Consider the following 22,511-nt stretch of genomic DNA (forward strand, 5'->3'; position numbering starts at 1 on the left):
CGCCTGGGTGGCTCAGTTGGTTAAGCGACTGCCTTCAGCTCAGGTCATGATCCCAGGGTCCTGGGATCGAGTCCCGCATCGGGCTCCCTGCTCTGCGGGGAGCCTGCTTCTCCCTCTCCCACTCCCCCTGCTTGTGTTCCCTCTCTCGCTGTGTCTCTCTCTGTCAAATAAATAAATAAAATCTTTAAAAAAAAATAAAGAGCATATTCTCATGTTCTAAATCTAAAACATCAGTCCCGATGTGTTACTTTCGATCATTTCATAGTCATTAGAGGAGAGGGAGAAGGAAGAAATGGAAAACGTCCTCAGAGAGTCAAGACTCTATACTGTAATCTCTAAGCAGCTAAACTTATGGCATATCCTCTTCCTCCTAGATCCACGTCTCCATTAGCAAAGCTTCATGGATCTTCCATTCTGGAGAGGCACCACCTGGAGTACAGTAAGACTCTCCTGCAGGATGAGGTACATGAGCCTTTCTCCAGGGCAGCTCAGAAGCTCTGGATCAAAGCAATAACCCAAGAAAATGCTTAGAAAGAGGATGGCCTTGAGTTATGGCAGTTGACAGTCTATATCCTTATTGAAGTCAGTTGCTAGAAATGGCTATCTTGCAAGTGTTTTGAACAACCAGTTTCGAAGGAGCGGAGATAGAAAAGAGCCAGGGAAAGACAAAATCTCTGTGGGTCCGTGGAGAAAGAATAAAAAGCTTATGTGGATGTGAGAGGGCCCTGTGCATCCTAAGGTGTATATATATACATATATATATATATATGGAAAGGGGAAAGGAGGCTAGATAGCCAATGATTTTCTTATTCATGGGGCATGCCCTGTGAGGCTTTGTATCTTTGAGGAAGTCAAGCTTTGGTAGCGGGGGTAAGCATGAAATCAGCATATAAGACAGAAACAGACAACTGCCGTCAGAGAGGCACTGGTAATGCTCTGAGATTCTAGAAGGAGATCCCACATTTAGGAGTAGGCAGGGCATAGGGGAGCAGAGGGGTGGGATCAGGGACAGCTTTGTGCAGGAAGCTTGGTCTTGAATTCACTTTGATTTGCACATGTCATGTACTACTAACATTCCAAAGGAGGCCGTCATTCTTCCTTTTATGAATTTTATTTAAGGGTATATAGGCTTGTGGAAAAGTTGTGGATATGTAATATAGTTATACTTTAAAAAAATCTCTTGAGAAGGTTCCAAACCAAAACTGATTAAAACGAGTCCTTATTAGATGGAGGGAAACATTTGTCATAGCAGAGAACTTGTTGAGAATCACACGTGCTCAGTTGGGAGAAATAAGCCCTCCGGGGGGTGGAGCTTTTCTCAGTTTCTGTAACAATCTTTTATTAAAGGCTCAGGGAAGGAACATACAGAAATATGCTCAAGTCTAGAGATAACACTAAATTCTCCCAAATAATGTAAAGAAAGCCAAGTGGGGAAACTTGTAAGGCAGAGTGACCAAGCAGAAAGGTAGAAAAAGAAAAAAAAAGAAAAAAAAAAAAACTTGAGTGTTTTTAATAGCCTGTGATTGATGCCGCACCCAGACAGGGGGACCCAGACCGAGTGCATCAGAATTCACACGGCGGGGGTGTACAGAATGTTAAAAACAGTTCCTGGGCTTCATTTTGCACTTACTGATGGGGCTTTCTGGGATTCTGGCCCAGGAATTTGCATTTTTAGTTTTTTTTTTTTAAGATTTTATTTATTTATTTGAGAGAGAGAGAGACATAGAGCCAGCAAGAGCATGAGTGGGGGGTGGTGGGGAGGCAGAAGGAGAGGGAGAAGCAGAATCCCCACTGAGCAGGGAGCCTGATGCAGGGCTCGATCCCAGGACCCTGAGATCATGAGGCCTGAGCCAAAGGCAGACGCTTAACCCACTGAGCCACCTAGGCACCTCATGCATTTTTAATGAAAATGATAATTCTGGTGTAAAGCCAGAACCTCTCCCTGCAGTAGCGTTTATAACATAAAAATGATATTATTTGTTCTATGAAAATTAAAAGGAATAGAATTGAAAGTAATTCAGGAAGACAAGAATAAATTGCTGTTACTAATTTGTTATGAGTCTTTGTTGGGACAATCTTATATTTTTGAGCAAGAATTTTCTCTACTTTTTATAATCAGTGGTGTCACTGATTATGTGACACCACAAGCAGGTAGTGTCGAATATAAATTATTATTTAATTTTACATGTTCCTACTAAAGCAAAATATATTTTAAGAACTTCAGCCAAGGGGACCCTGGGTGGCTCAGTCGGTTAAGCGTCTGCCTTTGGCTCAGGTCATGATCTCAGGGTCCTGGGCTCGAGCCCACATTGGGCTCCCTGCTCAGTGGGGAGTCTGCTTCTTCCTCTGACTACAGCTCCCCCTGCTTCTGCTCTCTCTCTCTCTGTCAAATAAATAAATAAAATCTTAAAAAAAAAAAAAAAAAGAACTTCAACCAAGTGTTTAAATGCTTAACATTTGGGGGGGGGTAGGAGGGTGGGGTGGGGTGGGGGTCCTCGTATCTCATACGGTTTTCTGGAATTTAAAGGTTTATAATAGACTTGTTGTTTTCCATCTCTTTTAATGTTATTTACTCTGGAGTCTGAAACTGGTTTTGATGGCTATATAAAGGCTTATTATTCTTTCTAAAAAGTCATACTACATCTCAGTAATCCATACCACCTTGGCAAGGACCTGTCTACAATGCTATCCAACCTGCTAACCGCAAACTTACAAGGCCTGTAAATAGAGTCGCTAGGCAACACAATCACAGAGCTTTTTATGAGCAGGCAAATGGAACGCTAAGAAAAATGAAATTTTTAGCCATCAGATGTTCTTTTTACACTTTTGGGAGACAGTATTGTTGTTTCATTTACTTTTTTGTATAAAGAAAATATTTGCATTAAAAGCATTTAAATAAGGGCATCCTCATGATTTATATAACAATTTTGACATTTAGTGGTCATTACTCAGCCATTTTGTTTTGCATATTATGAGGCTTTGAATTAAAATGTCCTTATGTCCTAGTAGAGTGGGATTCACAGTTCTGAGGATTAAGAAACACCCGTATTCCAAACCAGACAGAAGTCCACTCTTTCACCTGAGTCAACAGGTGGAAAACTTGCTAGTCAAATTTGTAAGAGTATAAACTTTAATGCCATCATGTATTGTAGAAACAACAAAATGAATTGCTCAGCTTAACAGAACCCTGTTATTATTCAAAACACTTCCTTACAGAGTTTATGATAATTCTATTTATGCTTTTCCATACCAACTTCATCCTATACAAAGGAGTGAAGAAGCAATGAAATATCCTGTGTATGGTCCCATCGAGCCATGAACACGTTGGCAATGTCTTCTGATGGGTATTGCAGGTACCACACTGAAGGCTGGAACAGCCTGTACTTTCTCCAGCCTCACCTCACCTGAAAGCCCTACTCAGGATGCATTGGAGTCATTCCTACCTATTTTGGTGTACTGTTCAGAATTGATATGTTTACTGCCATTTTAATAGGAGAGGAGAACAAACATAGACTCTTTCTGTGGGCTAGGGAGAGCAGCTGAGCACACCTGGGCCCTGCTGGAGTCAGCTGGGAAACGGGCCTCCTCTCATGCTCTGGGCCACCTGTCCCCACCTTAGGTTTTCAGCACAGTCCTTGGGAAGACAAATGGAATATTACATACATACATGTTTTTAAAATCAATGACTCCATAGTGGTTGTAAAAATTACACTTGCAAATATAAAAACTCAACGACAGGGGAAAACTAAAAAACAAATATAAAAAAAATATTTCAAATACTATCACTCAAAAAATTGCTATTTCAGTACCACCTGATGAACTTCTTGTGGCCACCTGTGAGTATACAGGCAGAATGGAAACAATTTTAGAAAAATGGGATCATACTATCCAAGCTTTTTTTTTAAAGTCAGTTATGTTTTTAAAATCACCTTATTAAAGTATAATATGTGTACAATAAACTGCACCTCTTCAATGTGTATAATTTTGAGTTTATATAATTTTATACACCTAAGAAACCACCACCACAATCAAGATATAGAACATTTCTGTCACCCCAAACCATTCCTCATGCCCCTTTGCAGTGTGTACCTCTCTGCTCCCAGCCCTAGACAACTGTTGAAATGCTTTCAGTCACTATAAATTAGTTTAGATTTTTGTAGATTTTATGTAAATGCAATTACACAAGTACTCTTTTGTGCTGGCTTCTTTCATACAAAGCAATAATTTTGAGATGTGTCTGTGTTGTATATATCAGTGATTCATTCCTTTTCATTGCTGATTAGTTTTCCATTTATCTTTATGTAATTCTATTTGAATTTAATAGAAGAAACATTTTGGAAATGGAAGGAATTGCAGAGCTTTAGACACTGTGTCTTTAAACAAGAGCTACTAGCTCTTAAAGAGCCCTCTACAATGAACAAATGAGAAATTGTGAAAAACTATAGCTCAGCATTTAGAATTTTGATATTTTTAGCCTATATGTATTAACTTTATACTATCTATTAACTCACTATAAAACATGAAGCAATGAAAATACTTCTGCTTCTTCCCACATCTTCGTCTGTTTTGTAAGGTGTTTATTATCATTAGCATTTTTTTACCATTATCAGTATTTATAAAATTCACATGTTGCTCGATAATTTCCACACACTTACATACAACACAGGTACTCATCAGGACAAGCGCACTCCTTAATCCCCATCCCCTATTTCCCCCGCGCCCCCACCCTTCCCCCTCCAGTAACCATTGGTTTGCTCTCTGTAGTTAAGTCTGTTTCTTGGTTTGCCTCTCTCTCTCTTCTTTTCCCCCATGATCATTTGTTTTGTTTCTTAAATTCCACATACGAGTGAAATCATATGGCATTTGTCTTTCTCTGACTTATTTCACTTAGCATAATACTCTCTAGCTCCAACACAATTGCTTATTCTTAATTCTACTTTTAAATGGGCCCAATACTTACAATCAATCCTTTTACTCTGGCTTCTCCATTCCTCTGTATTTTATTTTGACTCACATGTTGATTGGCTAGGTTTTTGTTAAATGGTAGTTTTTCCAAGAGAGGTTAAACTAAGTACATGCTTAAGAATACCTGTTTGTTACATTTGTTTTTGAAGATCAGTTTGGCGGGACATAAAGGTCTTGCATCACGCTTTTTCTCAGAAATTGGAGGACATTGCTTCACTGTCTTTTGGCATTGAAGTATTGCCCTGAAGAGCTGTATATGGCTAATCTTTTTGTCTTACATATGACTTGCTTTTTCTGCATAGATGTTCATCTGATACTTAATTCTTCATATTTTATTTATTTTTTTTTAAAGATTTTATTTATTGATTTGACAGAGACAGACATAGCAGGAACGGGAGCACAAGCAGGGGGAGTGGGAGAGGGAGAAGCAGGCTTCCCGCCGAGCAGAAAGCCCAATGCGGAGCTCAATCACAGGACGCTGGGATCACGACCTGAGCCAAAGGCAGATGCTTAACAACTGAGCCACCCGGGCGCCCCAATTCTTCATATTTTAGTAACGTCATCTGGATGTCTTGGTGTTGATCATCTTGTATTAATTTCTTCCTGCTCTAATCACTTGGCTCTGCCTTAGCTTACTAAAAAAAAAAAAAAAAAAGCATGTGTGTATATATGTTTATTAACTCAATTTGTTCCCAAAAATTTTATTGGAGCTTCCAAAAATACAAAAACAAGGGTGGGAGGGGGTTAAAGAAAAAGAAATAGGACTACTGGAAAAATAAAATGAAGATGAATTATAGTAAAGTCCCAAAATGTATACAGCGAAAGGTATAAGACATGGGCCCCAGATTTGGTCAAGGGCTTTCTAGCCACTAATATAAAACAGAAGCAGGATCTTTTATATGAATCTATATGCATAGGTTATAAAGAAACTACTTAGAAGCTCTTCTTTTAAGATCCTTAGATATGAAAGAAAAGAGAAAATAAAAAGTATATAGAATTAAGACAGGGTTTTTTCAATTAGAAGATTTGTCCATGTTTTTAGATGAAAGTGAAAATGAGTGAGAAGGGGCACCTGGGTGGCTCAGTCGGTTAAGCATCTGCCTTTGGCTCAGGTCATGATCCCAGAGTCCTGGGATCAAGGCCCAGGTCTTCGGGCTCCCTGCTCAGCAGGGAGCCTGCTTCTCTCTCTCCCTCTGCCTGCTGCCCCCCCGCCCCCCGCTTGTGCTCTCTCTCTCTCTGTCAAATAAATAAATAAAATCTTTAAAAAGAAAATGAGAAAAAAAGATAAGAATGTGATTCAGGTCTACATATGTATTTTATAACCGTCAACTTCATTTGGCAAAACCACTATACATCTGTCCTTTGGCCTGTATGCCTAAAATGATTTATTTGGAATATGAGACCTTTTGCAAAATGATACATATTGTTACAGTACTATTAACTAGGTGTAGTTTGTTGTTTAAAATGATGTAATCATCAAGGGACCCCGGGTGGCTCAGTTAGTTAAGTGTCTGCCTTCAGCTCAGGTCATGATCCCAGGATCCTGGGATCGAGTCCCGCATCGGGCTCCCTGCTCAGCAGGGGAGCCCGCTTCTCCATATGCCTGCCACTCCCCCTGCTTGTGTGTGCTCTCTCTCTCTCTCTCCCCCCATCTCTCTCTCCCTGTCTCTCTCTCTGACAAATAAATAAAATCTTAAAAATAAATAAAATAAAATAATGTACTCATCAAAATGATACATATTAGAATATGAGAGCTTTTAAAAACCACTCCCAAATTTACTCTCATTTTCTAGGACACTATGAAGCTGATCCATATATGAGGAGAGTATTAGTGGGAAACTCTTTGAAGAAAGGTCTAGTTAAGTTTTTGTAAAATATAATTGCAAGAAAACATTTTAAGAACAACTTGAGAGGATTTCATTATTTTTTTCTGATATATACATGAGTACTAGTGTAACTTGTAGTTTCTGAAAGTTTTCCAACAACTTCTATGATTACTCTAAAATTATCTGGTGGATAATTCAGCATATCTAACAATGGGATGTACCAGATATTCTTTATTAAAACCCCTCCATTAATACAAGCAAAATTAAAATTTATTGTTATATTTATAAATGATCCTGGAGAAAACACTTTTATTTACTCCCCAAACTTATACACTGATTACAAGAATATTTGCTAAGAATATCTATTTTTATAGTTTAAATTACCTTACTCAAAGTAGAGGGGTAACTTAACCCAAGAGAGAAAGCTAAAAGCTTTCTTCCATGCTAATTATCTTTATTTTGTTAGGCATAGTTTGGTTTATTTGTTGAATCAAAGGCAAATTAATGTTTGCACTTTATTGTGATTTTTTTTAAATAGTCCCATTTATGTGAATTTTTATCTTACAGAGTTTAAATATCTTCCAGAACCTAAATAAACGCCAGTTTGAAACAGTTATTCATTTGTTTGAAGTTGCAATAATAGCAACTGACCTGGCTTTATATTTCAAGTAAGTACAGAACTCCCTTACGCTCTATGTGTTTCTGCCTTACATAAATGACCCACTGCATTCAAGTTAAAAGGCATTTCTTCACACACACATTTATTCACTTTCCTTTTGGATCATCAGTAGAATACCCTCAAGGTACCTGATAATTTCCTAGACATCTGAAAACATATTTTAAAAAACTAACCTCCTAATGTCAATTAGTTTGTTGTCTGAAGAAGTTCGAACTGAAGGATGTACAGCAAGGTTGGTGCATTGCCCAAAGAGTGATGCCACACAGCCTTAGGAGGTGATCTTGGTCCTGGTGGATTCATCATGGTCCAGGGTCTGATATTTAGAGTTGCAGGATCAGACATTTGATTCTTCTGGAACCTGGGAGCTAAAAAATCTTGGTGATACTGAACCAAACTCACATAATTCTGAGTTACATACAGCAGAGCACTAGCCTATTTACAATAATAATAACCAAGGAGACCAGAGACTCCAAGCTTCTGCCCATTTTCTTGTCAGTGAACTATAAAGTTGTTGGTGAAAACAGATTAGAACAAGGTGAACTAGTTATAATGTCCAACTCTTTAATGACTTAGATGGGTAGTATCAAATTGTGCCTCTCTGGTCCTTAATTACAAATTTAGTTATTCTATAGTCCGAAGATGAAGACAGATACTTAGAATAACATAATTGATATCCAAACATCCATAACCCAGATTCGACAAATGCTAAGATTTTGCCACACCCATCTGAGATCTTTTTTTTTTTTTATGGAAAAAAAAGTAATGCAATCGAGGCATCCCATCTCATTCCACAAAAAGCCCCTCCTTCTCCCTCACAGATACCATCATTCTGATGTTGATGTGTACTCATCCTTTCCATCCATGTTTTTATATTAAGTGTTTGAAAATTGTCCATAAATGGTATCCTACTGTACATACTTTTCTACAACTTGCTTTTTCATGTAACATTATGTTTTAAAGATTTACTTTGGTGGTATATGAAGATCCAGTTCATTAGTTTTAACTGTATATTCAACTTTATGAAGATGCCATAATGAATTCAGCTGTTCTTCTACACATGGATATTTAGATCATTTCTAACTTTTCATTATTGTTGACAATGCTGTATTGTATATCCTTGTACGCATGTGAGTTTCTCTAATGTACATGCCTAGAAACGGGATTGCTATAGGGTTTGCAAATCTTCAGTCTTAATACTATATTGCAAAACTGCACTCCTGAGTAGTTTTCCCAATTTAAATTCCCACCAGCAGTGTGCAAGAGTTTCTGTTATCCCGTATCTGGACTACCTTTGATCTGGGCACACTTACATCTATCTATTCACTTATTTATCTTGTCAATTTGAGTAGAGATGGTATCTTATTGATGTTCAAATTTGTATTTTTTTACCAGTGACATTGAGCATCTTTTCATGTATTTTAGGTTCTAATTCTTTGTTGGTTTTATGCATTTTTTATCATCATTTATCTCATCACAGACTGTGGCCTTTATGTTTATGTTGTTTTGTCACGTTAATTTGTCACATGTTACTTTTAGTTTTAATGTATTCAATTTTTTAATGTATTCAAACTTACCAATTCCTTTTTTCCTTTTGTGGCTTGTGGTTTTTCTGTCTTAAACCTTTTCTGTGCCAAGGTTAACAGCCATTCCCTGTTCTCTTCTCCCCTGTGACACTTTAGATCCACTATGTGGACATCTGATGCAAAGTGGGAACATGAAATCTGAAAAGCATATATTAAAGATACTTTTTATCTCTGGTCTTACATGCTAAAATTGTTGCAAAGCTATATCTTTTTTAGGAAGAGAAGCATGTTTCAAAAAATTGTTGATGCCTGTGAAAAAATGGAAACTGAAGAAGAGGCCATCAAATATGTAACCATTGATCCAACCAAAAAGGAGATTGTCATGTAAGTAGTCAGAATTTTATTCCTCTTTTGGCAAAAAACAAAACAAAACCCTTATTTTGCATATCTTTGTTTTAACAAGTGTTGTTTTCTCCCAAGGGCAATGATGATGACTGCATGTGACTTGTCAGCTATAACCAAACCCTGGGAGGTACAAAGTCAGGCGAGTACAGTTATGTTTCCTTTTCCGTCACTTGCACAGGTACTACCTAGATCCATGTAAGAGCGAACGTGAAGATTCTGGCAATCTTGGAATTTTGTTATAGCTAGCAATTATGTGACTATATATTTTGTAAGCAATTATCTTTCATTACCCTGGAACAAACAATCGGTTTATAATTTAAAAAGAAAAATGAAACTTGAGACGTTAAGACAAAAAATGTTCCCTGTTGGATTTCTGCTAATGAAGAAAGATAACTAGCTTTCAAGAGCTCACAAGTGTCAATAAGACAATAAGTCATTTGGTTAGGCCCCAGAACAAGGCAAAGAGAAGGAACCTTAGAAAGGAAATGCTTTCTGCAAAGAATTCCTTATCATTGAACAGACTGCAAAAAGTTTATATACAATTATTCAGGGAATGTCTGAGTTTTTAACAGAGGAGATAAATTGGCACAAGACAAAGATGAATCATTAGTGCTTTCCTCTATCAAGGGTGGTTTTGCTCCTACAACCTCTTCTTCACTGTGTTATCAATAATTAAAAGGCACTGTCTATAGTAAGTTCATGTTTAAGGGTGCCTTCCCCAGTTTTTTGCCAACCTCAGGGAGTGAGAGTCAGGAGTCACCAGTTTACTATTTGATTTCTTACTAACGGGATGAAAGAAGCTTCTCTTTTTCCCTCAATGACTTCTAGGAGAAACCCTACATGGAAGAAAGGCCAGAATTCACTGGGTTCAACTATAATTGTGGGTTGTATGAATAAAGATAGAATAATTAGAACCATTAAATTCCAAACCAAACACTTGTGCTCCTTCCACTCTGACATGCCTGTTCTTCCTCCTTGATTCTTTATCTGCACAATCACCCAGGCCAGAAACCTGGGGCCTTGCATGAAGTTCACCTCCCTATTCCTGTCTATCACACTGGCTACTGCCTCAGGTCAGACTTCCTCTTTCATCAGCACGATGGTGGCGGGACCCTCCTAAGGGATCCTTCTTCATCCTTAGCTACCCAGCCCTCCTCTGAGCTGCTGCTGGGATTATTTATAGATAGAGCTCTGCTCAGCCACTCCTCTCCTTCTAAACTCCCCACGGCCAGAGGTTTCCAAGCTTTCTTTTAAAAAAGAAGTAAAGTCCTCCCCACCCCACCCCCAATAAAGTTGTACAAAGACCACTTATATAAAAGAAAAAACCAACGTTACTCTAGCTGAAATCTCTCTTGGCTGGGGCTGCTAGTGCTCTTTGGTGCACTAGGGCTCCAGGAATAAGAATCACCGTTCTAGAGAATCAAACTTCCTAGCAAAGCTTATATGGCCTGTCACTACCTGTCCTTGTCCTTAACTCACACTCACCAGATTATTTCCTGGCACTCTCTCCCATTCACCATCTCTCACGCTAAGCTCTGGATGTTCAGTTTTATCTCTGCAGATAGTCTTCCCCTCCTCTTTATCTGAAAAACTACTATTCATCCTTGATGCAACATAAATGCAAGCTCCTTTATGAAACTCATCCTTACTTCCTTCTCCTCAATCCCCAGCACTTCATACTACTACTGTTACAGCCTTTACCCACATGGTTTGCATGACTATCTCTACGAGACTGGAAGCATCTTAAAGAAAAAGGTCACATCTGATTCCTCCTGGCAAGCCTGGTTCATGCCAATATAAGGCAGCTAGTGGGTATTCATTAAACTTGATATTGGGTTTTTAAAAGCTATATAAATTTACCCTCAAATATCCTTACCCTGTAATCAAGTAAAGCTGTGTTCTAATCTGTGTGCATGTGTGTACATGCAGATATGCTAGAAGCTAACAGATAAGCAGGACAAGAGGAGGATGTGTGGGAAGTTTCAGAGCTTGAAGCAAAATGTAACAGAATTAAACATCCTCCCATCTCCCCTTTTTATTGTTGAGAGGTGGTGGCAATAGCAAATAGGAGATAGGTACTCCCAGAATGGGCCTAGAATGCTGAAGTGGCAAGAGAAATTTCCCCTTCCCATTTCAATATAATCTATATTTTTAATTTTTATTTTTTTAAGATTTATTTGAGAGAGAGCGCCCACGTGAGCAGGGGGAGGGGCAGAAGGAGAAGGAGAAAAAGAATCTCAAGCAGACTTCCCACTGAGCGTGGAGCCCAACACGGGGCTCAAACCCACAACCCTGAGATCATGACCTGAGCCGAAATTGAGAACCAGATGCTTAACCGACTGAACCACCCAGGCGCCATCTTTCTAAAACCAAAGAGCATGTGATGTGACAGTGCCTCAAGCATTAATATGTTATCCTTAAATGTCACTCATACTAATAAAATGCAAATTCTCTATGAATGAGTGAGTTTCATGAACCAAGTCTTATTCTTATTTGCAGGTGGCACTTCTGGTTGCAAATGAATTTTGGGAACAAGGAGATCTGGAGAGGACCGTGCTGCAGCAACAGCCTATTGTAAAGACCTTGACATAAAAATGCACTATTTATTACAAATTATTGATACAAATCAGTTTCTTTTGTTCCCTGAGTCTTAGAAAACTATCCTTAAAGAATTTATTTCTCTTTCTAGCCTATGATGGACAGAAACAAAAAAGATGAACTACCCAAACTTCAAGTTGGATTTATTGATTTTGTCTGTACTTTTGTATATAAGGTAAGTAAACAAATTGAGTGAAATATATAATCAATCATCTGGGGATGAGGCTTTTTCTTTCAAAGTGTTACCAAATTCAGAAGTCACCCACATGGAAAGCCATTAGGGGTATACTTGTTTCTCCAAAGTAGCTTGAGGAATTACCCTAATTTCATTCAGGGGTGGAAGAAAAACTAGAATTCAGACATGAGCACATTGAACAGATGAGACGTACTCAGAAAACAGCACTGTCTTTCCTGTTTCCATGGCACTGAGTTAAGCTCAATCCAAGCAGCTCTGAGCACTGAGCACTGTGACAACTCCTTATAGCTCCTTCTCTGCATATGAAAAGTACTGAAAATCAACTATATGATTTAAATAGCTTCTGACCTAAAATTCTCTCTAGGAGTTCTCACGGTTTCATAAAGAAATCACACCAATGCTGAATGGTCTTCAGAACAACAGAGTAGAATGGAAATCCCTAGCTGATGAGTATGATGCAAAGATGAAGGTGCTTGAAGAGGAGGTGAAAAAACAGGAAGAAGGAAATATGACCACAAAAGGTTAGTTAGATGGAATGTGTTTTTGCTCATTGTAAAATAGCCAGGAGTCAGGCTGAGCTTAATCTCACATGACAAAACCGTAAGTAAATGCAAACAGGAAACTTGCTTTTCAAGTAATTATAATAAATTGATTAGTGCTTTTCAGATATCCACCCCCACTCCCAACAAGTTCTTAGGAATAATTCCAGGAGGAATTGACTGGTCCAGTTGAAGTAGGGGTTGGGGTTAGGCTTCTTCATCCACTCTAGTATGTGGCTCCTGAGTACCTCCACAGAATACTGAGATTTTAGAAATACAAAAGCCATAGAATCAGTGGCATCAGAGTTAGGTGAGAAAACAATTTTAGTTCTAACATTACGCATTAGCTGTTTCTTTGGGCAACTTGCTTAACCTCTCTGAGCTCAATATTCTTCTCTATATAATGAGAAGATTTTACAGACCTCCAGCCTCCCTTCCAGACTTAAGGAAGCCCTACATGAAAGCAAAGCTGGCCAACCGAATGGGATGATTTGACAGTTATTCCAAGACTGACTGTGTCTCAAATGTCCCCATATAGTGGTTTTTCTTGATGAAACTTCTACTCCTGAAGTCACTGTTTGGTTTAACATTATCTTCAGAAAGCCATTGTTAAGATGCTTAGGATCAACTATGAGTTTATCAGATGACTCAGGTGTTACCTTGAATTCAGAATGCTAATGTCATGACTTCCTATTTTGTCTTGAGATTCAGCACTTAAAAGGTTTTGTAAGAAATTTTTATTGTTTAACCAAGAAATCTGCTCTTTCTGGAAGAGCTTTGTAAAACAAAAACCAAAAAATACAACATTCTTTTTAGATGATTCCATCGTGTTTACTGGTATTTTTAAAAAATTCATGGAGGGAGAAAGTATTTTGCTTAAAAGGTTAAGGATGTCCTTCAACAGAATAAAAGTAGGAGTTTGACTTCTTGATAATCCATTCACCAATGTATTTATTGGGTGTCTATTCTGTACAAGGCCCTGGGTTCGGCAGGGCCTGGGCAAAGTTAGGGTCCTTACCTCACAGAGCTTACCCCCTGGTCGGGGAGCTAGACATTAAACCAATAAATGAACAATTAATTATCTATCATGAACAATTTATGTAACTATCAGAGGAAGCATGGGGAAGGCTTTCCTGAAGAAGGATGCTTATGCTAAACTCTGAACACAGGTGGCTTTGGCTAAGCCAAGAAAGGGGGAGGGGTTGGGGAAGAAGGAAGGAAAAGAATATGCACAAGTGTAAATGGGATCGACTCCTTAATTTCTCTTTCTTCTGTCTTCTTGTTGGTCTATAGGAATGCCACTGATTTCTGTGCATTGATTTTTATATCCTGCCATTTTACTGAATTCCTGTATGAGTTCTAGCAGTTTTGGAATGGAGTCTTTTGGGTTTTCCACTTAAAGTATTGGGGTGGGGGGATGGGTTAGCCTGGTGATGGGTATTAAAGAGAGCACGTACTGAATGGAGCACTGAGTGTTATACGCAAACAACGAATCATGGAACACTACATCAAAAACTAATGATGTATGGTGATTAACATAACATAATAAAAAAAAAGAATATGCACAAAGGCCTTGAAGTGGAAATAAGCTTGGTGCAACTGAAGAACATAGAAACTGGTGTAGCTGGAGTCTAGAGAACAAGCAGGGCAAAATACCAGATAAAGCTGGTAAGGCAGTTAGGCCGGATAGTGCTGCCTTAAAGGCCTTGCTTGAGGATTTGTCCTCTAGAGGAGCAAGGGGAGGTCATTAAAGGGATTTAGATAGGAAAGCAATAACCTGATTTGCACTTCAAAAAGATAACAAGTCTCACTCTGCTCTCCCCGTCATGCTCAAGCTCTGTCTCTCAAATAAATAACCTTAAAAAAAAAAAAAAGATAACAAAAGTGGTCAATTTTACAATGCAAGTGGAAAGCAAAGGTATTTCTTAGTACAATTAAATTTAATCTTTATCTCAATTTTATGATGAACAGGATATCAGGTTCTTTAAGTGGCTCTTGATACTTTCTTTTAGTATTCAGTATATCGGATATAGATCTTCTATGTTTATTTGCATAAAAAATTACTTGTGAACTTTCCTCCTGCTACCCTGAGAAGTCTCTGTGAACTAAAAACATTATTTTGTATCTTCAGGCAACAAGCTTTGTGCTTGTTGGCACAAAGCAACAACTCAGATTCCCAGATTGTGCAGTTCAGTGGTTTGAGAAACAGATGTTGTTAAATGGTTAATCATTTATAAGATTGTTTTTTAAATGGATCAACTCTGAACATTAATTCAAGTTTTAAAATGGTCAAAACCCTAGTACTTGTGTTAAAACTATTAACTAGCTATAAAGTTGATACTAACATTATGAGAGTATTAGAATAAAAACACTGTGTGTCCCCGGATTCCCAATACTACTGCTTTTCTCCTTTTTACTAGCCACAGAAGATTTAGGAGGTGGCAGTGATGACAAAAAGTCCAAAACATGTCTCATGTTATAATCTGACTGGCTGAAATTTCAAATATTGTTTCTACTTTTGAAGAAAAACAGAAGAAACAAAAGAGCTTCAGCAAACTTCATTCAGCACACCATCAACTAACAGTAAGAGGATCTTTAGATACGCTACCCTTATGACCACCAAAAGAAAATATATTGCTAGCCTGAAAACCCTGAGAGTAAAATAAAGTTCAACAAAAATTCAAAATATAAGATGAAAATAAGTGCATTTTTTGGAGCCAAGTTGTTTTAAATTAAAAATATGCAATCCTGGGCGCCTGGGTGGCTCAGTTGGTTAAGCAACTGCCTTCGGCTCAGGTCATGATCCTGGAGTCCCGGGACGAGTCTCGCATCGGGCTCCCTGCTCAGCGGGGGGTCTGCTTCTCCCTCTGACCCTCCTCCCTCTCATGCTCTCTGTCTCTCATTCTCTCTCTCGCAAATAAATAAAATCTTAAAAAAAAAAAAATTAAAAAAAAATGCAATCCTGAAACCAGTCACCAATTCTTTTTTTAAAGGTTCTTATTAATAGTATTCATTTGCTAGGGCTACCATAACAAAATACCAGACTGAGTGGCTTAAACCACAGAAATTACTTTCTTACAGTTCTGGAGGCTGGAAGTCCAAGATCACGGTGTTGTCAGGGTTGGTTTCTTATGAGGCTTCTCCCCTTGGCTTGTAGATGCCCATCTTCTCTCCTACCCTCACATAGTCTTCCCTCTTGTGTGCCTGTGTCCTAATTTCCTCTTATAAGGACACAATCATATTGGATTAGGGCCCATTCATATGATTTCATTTTACCCTAATTAACTCTTTAAATACCCTATCGCCAAATATAATCACATTCTGAGGTACTGGGGGGTTGAATTTCAAAATGAATTTGGGGGGGGGTGACATAATTCAGCCCATAACATTAATAATCGTAATTCATACCTCAAATTCCTTCCTAAACTAAAAATCTCTCATCTACACATCTTAAGAGTAAATACAGTATAGAACTTATATCTGTAAGTACTATACACAAAACAAGTAATAGGATGTCAAATGTTATTCCATCTGAAATGCTCATCATCTCTTTCCTCTACTTTTTATCCTTGATAATGGAAGGATGAAGACCACACTGCTTTTGGCAGTTTATGTCTTTGTCCTATGCCCATCCCTCTCCACAAGTGTAAAAGCAATTATTTTATGCATAACAGAATATTTTTTAATATTCTATTCTTTTCATTGAAAGAATAATCAGTTTATAAGACATTCCCTGGATAGTCCTAGCGTAAATTAAATCAGCTAATAAATGTTATGCATTAAGAAGCATGTGATTTGATTATGCAAGAATTTTACTATCAAAAGCAGTTTAGAAGAACTTCAACAGAGGTTATTTAAAAAAAAAAGATTACTAGAACCATCTACCATGCATTCTAAATATTGTTTTGTCAAGAGAAACTAAGGACAATCAACTATTACTATATGGTGGACGTTTGGACATCAGAGAAATTTAGGATTTCTTCCTTATCTACAATCACAGACCAAATAATAATAATTATGCCCTAGATTCTGCCATTTTATCAAAAGGTATCTAAATTTTAATGAATCAAATTGACAAACTATGAACCTCAAATGTTTTGTTATACAGAAGATATCGTTCAATTTTAAGCAGCCAGGGGAAAAAAATCACCATTTGTTTTATGTTCACAAGTAAAAATTATAAGATTTAGAATCATAGGATTGCTGCTTTCACATTAGAATGTAGGTGTGTGAAAGGAAAGATTTTTGTCTATTTTCATCTATTTTGTTCCTAACTCTATCCTGGCACCTAGAGAGAATAGCGCCTGGTACAAGGTAGGTTCTCAGTGAATATGAACGAATAGTATTTTGAATAAATGTCATAACAAACAGCTATAAATGAGGAGTGCCTGTAAGTTAATGAAATATCTTTAGGGGGGAAAAACTCATTCAATATATACATGAACATGAGTGTTGTCTATTAAGTCATTACCTTGAGTAAGTGATACATGTACACCTTGTTTCCATTACTTAAAATTTTGAAACTCCACTTTTAGGATTATTTTAGAAACTGCTTAAGAAACTCTTCCTTTAGGGGCTCCTGGGTGGCTCAGTTGGTTAAGCATCTGCCTTCAGCTCAGGTCATGAACCCAGAAAGCCCCCACCCAGCCCTGCTCAGTGGGGAGTCTGCTGCTCCCTCTGTCCCTCCCCCTGCTCATATTCTAATACATAAATAAAATCTTAAAAAAAAAACAAAACTCTTCCTTTAGCTTTATGTAATTTTGGACCCCAAATTATCAGCTCAAACAACTTCCCCTCCTCATTTACTAGAAAGCAAATTGAGGAGCAGAGATGTGCTGTTATTGAAGGTCTGCAAAAATAGGAACTTTGCTTAACAGCAAGTAGAAGAAAGCATTAACTTCATATCCCAAACGGTGGTCCACTGAACACCAATGACTGCATTATAGCCAAATATGAGATAGGTCTATTGGAGAATTATTCTTTAAACTCGTCATCTTGAGGCCTTTTCAAAGACTCCTTAAAAATATGACTTCAGTTATGTATGAATGGATTAAGTGTTATGATTATATATAATGACCTAAATTTACTAATGAACCTAATGTCCATAAACCATATTTTTAATACCAAATACATGGATCTATTTTAAAGGAGTCTAGCTTTTTAGTTATCATTTAATTTTATAGGAATTTTATTTTCTGATGATCACTAAATTATGAATGTATTTTTATCATAAACATGTTTTAGCTACATATATACTAATATCAGTTTGCTGCTGGACATTTCAGCACTTTTTCCCTAGAAACCAAGATTCCTTTTTATTCACTGTAAGTTGTGAGATTTTAAAAAAATACAATTTTTTAAGAAAATAAGGGGATTTAAAAACAATGTTCAATGTTAACAAACCAATACTGATTTACTGTTTTTTTGATGGTTTAGAAATGACTGTATAATTCTTTCCTAGATAATTCCTTTGTAGCAACATCCAGCATAGTGCCTCACATATAATAGAAGCCTGATAAATATTTGAATTAATGAATAACAACTATTTAATAAAAGGAATATCTCTGATACTAACCATTTAAAAATAAGACACTAAACTACTTATTCTGCAATTTAATGCCAATCATTCCATGTTTAAATGTCCTTTAAAACAGTCTTAAAATAATTGAAATAATATGATTGCTTTCTACAGGCCTCTCTTCACTAAATCATGCATCTTCTTAGCCATCTCTTCGCTCTTTACAAACATGGGTTAAAACCTTTTTTTAAAAAAATCAATAAATCCATTTGAAAATTTGATGAAAACTATGGACCCTTTCCCCCCATAAATACACATAATTACAGAAGTTTACACACAGATTCTAGGAGTGCTTAGATCCCCTAAAGCACATCCACTGACTCTGAGGGGTATGATCAGCAAAGTAAGAAGTTACATTTTATAATATATCCTGGCATATAAGTATATCCATATTTGTGTGACTGTATCTGAGATAAGATCTAACACATACTATTATTCAGTTAAATTATCTTATTATAGAATCTCTCTGTTGGAGAGTCAACTTTCGTGGGGCGCCTGGGTGGCTCAGTCGTTAAGCGTCTGCCTTCGGCTCAGGTCATAATCCCAGGGTCCTGGGATCCAGCCCCACATTGGGCTCCCTGCTCCGCGGGAAGCCTGCTTCTCCCGCTCCCACTCCCCCTGCTTGTGTTCCCTCTCTCGCTGCGTCTCTGTGAAATAAATAAAATCTTTAAAAAAAATAAATAAATAATTGAAATGCTATGATTGCTTTCTACAGGCCCTCTCTTCACTAAATCATGCATCTTCTTAGCCATCTCTTTGCTCTTTACAAACATGGGTTAAAACCTTTTTTAAAAAAATCAATAAATCCATTTGAAAATTTGATGAAAACTATCGACCCTTTTCCCCCATAAGTACACATAATCACAGAAGTTTACACACAGATTTTAGGAGTGCTTAGATCTCCTAAAGCACATCCACTGACTCTGAGGGGTATGATCAGCAAAGTATGATATATACACACACATACACACACAGTTGCTTTTCTTCCTTCTGGGACAGGGAACCAAGCGGGAAAGTCAAATCCAGTCTACCAGTCTCTTCAGAAAAAGTTCTTTTAGATCAGAAATTCACAATGGGACTCCATTATTTGGTTTTAAATAACTGAATGCACAAAGCCATTATACCCATGATCAAATTAAAAAAAAACAACAACTACAGAATCAGATAAAGTTGATTTAAGAATTATCAGCAATTTGGTATTCCCCATGCTGTTGTCCCTTTTCCCCCAGCATGACAGCAAAATGCAGTAAAAGTTACATTTTATAATATATCCTGGCATATAAGTATATCCATATTTGTGTGACTGTATCTGAGATAAGATCTAGCACATACTATTATTCAGTTAAATTGTCTTATTATAGAATCTCTCTGTTGGAGAGTCAACTTTCGTGAATCTAATCTACTGTTTCAGACTTCTGGGACCTCATTTGCCGTGACCCGCTGCTCCACGGTATTAATTTACTTTGTAATAAACTTCTCACACACTGGGAAGTCAAATTTGATTATAACAAAGTCCCTTAAGTAGGATAGGTGAGAAGGAAGAGAAAGGTAAGCAAAGGGAAAAAAAAAGGCAGCTAGCAAGAGGTGGTAATGAGAAAGTAGGTGCTTAAAAAGAGGGGTGCCAGTGTATCAAAGGAAAGGTAAAGACATAATGAGTCTATTTTATAATTTTTGTGAGACACCAATAATTCTAATAACTTAAACTAACTGAAGCAAGGGAAGATAAATATGAGTGAGTAAAAACAACAGCAAAAACCCCTACAAAATACAGGCACAATGGACTCTCTGTACAGTGTACCAGCTTCATCCTCCAGCAGCTACAGATGGAGCAGTCGTCAACAAGCAACTGAAAAGATATAAAGGGATGGGGAAGCATGTCTCCAATAGAACTGAAAAACTTCCAAAGCAGCTGACATCTTGAGAGTAGCTGGATTTTTATTTCTGAAGATAAACCACTCAAGCTGCAACTTGTAGATAAAATTTTTGTGAAGAGTTTCAAAGTGTACTTTCACATTAAGGAATGTGGGCTTCTCTCTTCCATCTCACAGAAATAAATCTTGAAAATAGTCATCAAATTCTTCTTCTCTATTTAAAAGAAAAGGTATATATATTGATTAAAATCAACAATTACAGAAAAAAAATTAGGTGACAATTATATGTGATTAATGAAAATAAAATATTTTAACTCAATATAATTTGCTAATTTTTCTATATATTGATATTTTTCATGATTCAGCCATCAAATAATTCTTAGCTTTTGGAATAATCACAACGATACCCAAATTGATTAAATTTAAAGTGTTTTATATGTTGCCACCTCTCCCTAAATGTATTTATTACCTAAGATTTTACTTTAAAGTACATGCTTTGTGACATGTTACTGCTTCTCTACTTTTCTGGTTGACTTTATAACTTCTCTGTTCATTCTCATTTCAAATTATAGTCTGATCAAGAAATGAATGAAAAAGAAAACTATTTTCAGGAAAAATACAAGTTTTACTCCTAGAAATGGGGAAAATCTGTTTAGGCTGTAGGTCTTTATTGCTCTGGGAATAGTAAATACATATTTGTAGCAGTAAATATCATGTCTAGAACAATAAATCAAAGACTGAAAGAAGATACTAAATTGTATTATAATGTGTTAAAATACTGTGAAAACTGTCAAGTACTAAATAAATATTAGCACTAGGAACCAGACTGATAAAGAAAAATACCACAGGGTTTCAAGTCAGACAGTGTTTAAGTTCTAGCTCTGTCACTTATTAGCTTATATGAGCAGGTTACTTAACTTCTCTGGGCTCAGTCTCCTTGTCTGTACAAAGGAGAACATTGTATTTCCTTACACAGGTGCTGTGAGGATTAAATACACACACACACACACACACAGTTGCTTTTCTTCCTTCTGGGACAGGGAATTAAGCGGAAAAGTCAAATCCAGTCTACCAGTCTCTTCAGAAAAAGTTCTTTTAGATCAGAAATTCACAATGGGACTCCATTACTTGGTTTTAAATAACTGTGAATGCACAAAGCCATTATACCCATGATCAAATTAAAAAAAAAAAAAACTACAGAATCAGATAAAGTTGATTTAAAAATTATCTGCAATTTGGTATTCCCCATGCTGTTGTCCCTTTTCCCCCAGCATGACAGCGAAATGCAGTAAAATTTTTAAAACTGTAGTAAGAACTTAAATACAGGAAATTAACTGAATCTCTGTGTAGGCTTAGATGTTCCACACTTGATCAATGTCAAGTATTTATAAGGTCACAAAAAGTTCTGGATGATAAGAGTCTTCTTTTTTTTTTTTTAAAGATTTTATTTATTTATTCGACAGAGAGAGAGACAGCGAGAGCAGAAACACAAGCAGGGGGAGTGGGAGAAGCAGGCCTCCCGCCAAGCAGAGAGCCCGATGTGGGACTCGATTCCAGGACCCTGGGATCATGACCTGAGCTGAAGGCAGTCGCTTAATGACTGAGCCACCCAGGCGCCCCTGATAAGAGTCTTCTTAGAAGGATTTACTCAAGTATCTTCACTGCCTAAAATGGTGAGCTGATCCTAAGACCTATTCTGTCAATTTCAGCTATAAAGCTCTTCAATGGGAAGTTATACCATTAAAAGTTTAGTCCATAGTTTAACTAGGATAGCAATACTTTATTTACAGTAATAACTTTTTTATAATCTGATCTATAATGACCACACTTCTAAGAATTCTTTACTTGGCTGGAAAAAAAAAAGTTAAGGTTGCAGAAAAAAAGTGATCTTGTTTAAAAAACCTCTTTCCACACAAAAAGATGGAAAAATATTCCATGCTCATGGATCGGAAGAATAAACATTGTTAAAATGTCTATGCTACCCAGAGCAATCTATACCTTCAATGCCATCCCGATCAAAATTCCAATGACATTTTTCAAAGTGCTGGAACAAACAATCCTAAAATTTGTATGGAATCAGAAAAGACCCTGAATCACCAAGGAAATGTTGAAAAAGAAAAACAAAGCGGGGGGCATCACGTTGCCCAATTTCAAGCTATATTACAAAGCTGTGATCACCAAGACAGCATGGTACTGGCACAAAAACAGACATATAGATCAATGGAACAGAATTGAGAACCCAGAAATGGACCCTCAACTCTATGGTCAACTAATCTTTGACAAAGCAGGAAAAAACATGCAATGGAAAAAAGACAGTCTCTTCAATAAATG

The 22,511-nt window shown here is 37.2% G+C and overlaps 1 protein-coding gene across 1 annotated transcript in view; it reads left to right on the forward strand.

Annotated features, from left to right (window-relative positions):
* The window catches only part of PDE6C (phosphodiesterase 6C), a 48,881-nt gene extending 33,668 nt beyond the window's left edge, over nt 1-15,213 (forward strand). Inside the window, exons 15-22 of the mRNA XM_081823824.1 lie at nt 375-462; nt 7,359-7,459; nt 9,270-9,377; nt 9,474-9,537; nt 11,898-11,972; nt 12,088-12,171; nt 12,557-12,713; nt 15,152-15,213. Of these exons, the coding sequence (XP_081679950.1) occupies nt 375-462; nt 7,359-7,459; nt 9,270-9,377; nt 9,474-9,537; nt 11,898-11,972; nt 12,088-12,171; nt 12,557-12,713; nt 15,152-15,213 (739 nt within the window). The remainder of the gene's footprint in view (nt 1-374; nt 463-7,358; nt 7,460-9,269; nt 9,378-9,473; nt 9,538-11,897; nt 11,973-12,087; nt 12,172-12,556; nt 12,714-15,151) is intronic.
* Nucleotides 15,214-22,511: the final 7,298 nt, after the last annotated feature.

This window comes from Leptonychotes weddellii, chromosome 6 (genome assembly GCF_054177405.1).
Source record: "Leptonychotes weddellii isolate Sample4059 chromosome 6, ASM5417740v2, whole genome shotgun sequence".
NCBI classification, from domain to species: domain Eukaryota; kingdom Metazoa; phylum Chordata; class Mammalia; order Carnivora; family Phocidae; genus Leptonychotes; species Leptonychotes weddellii.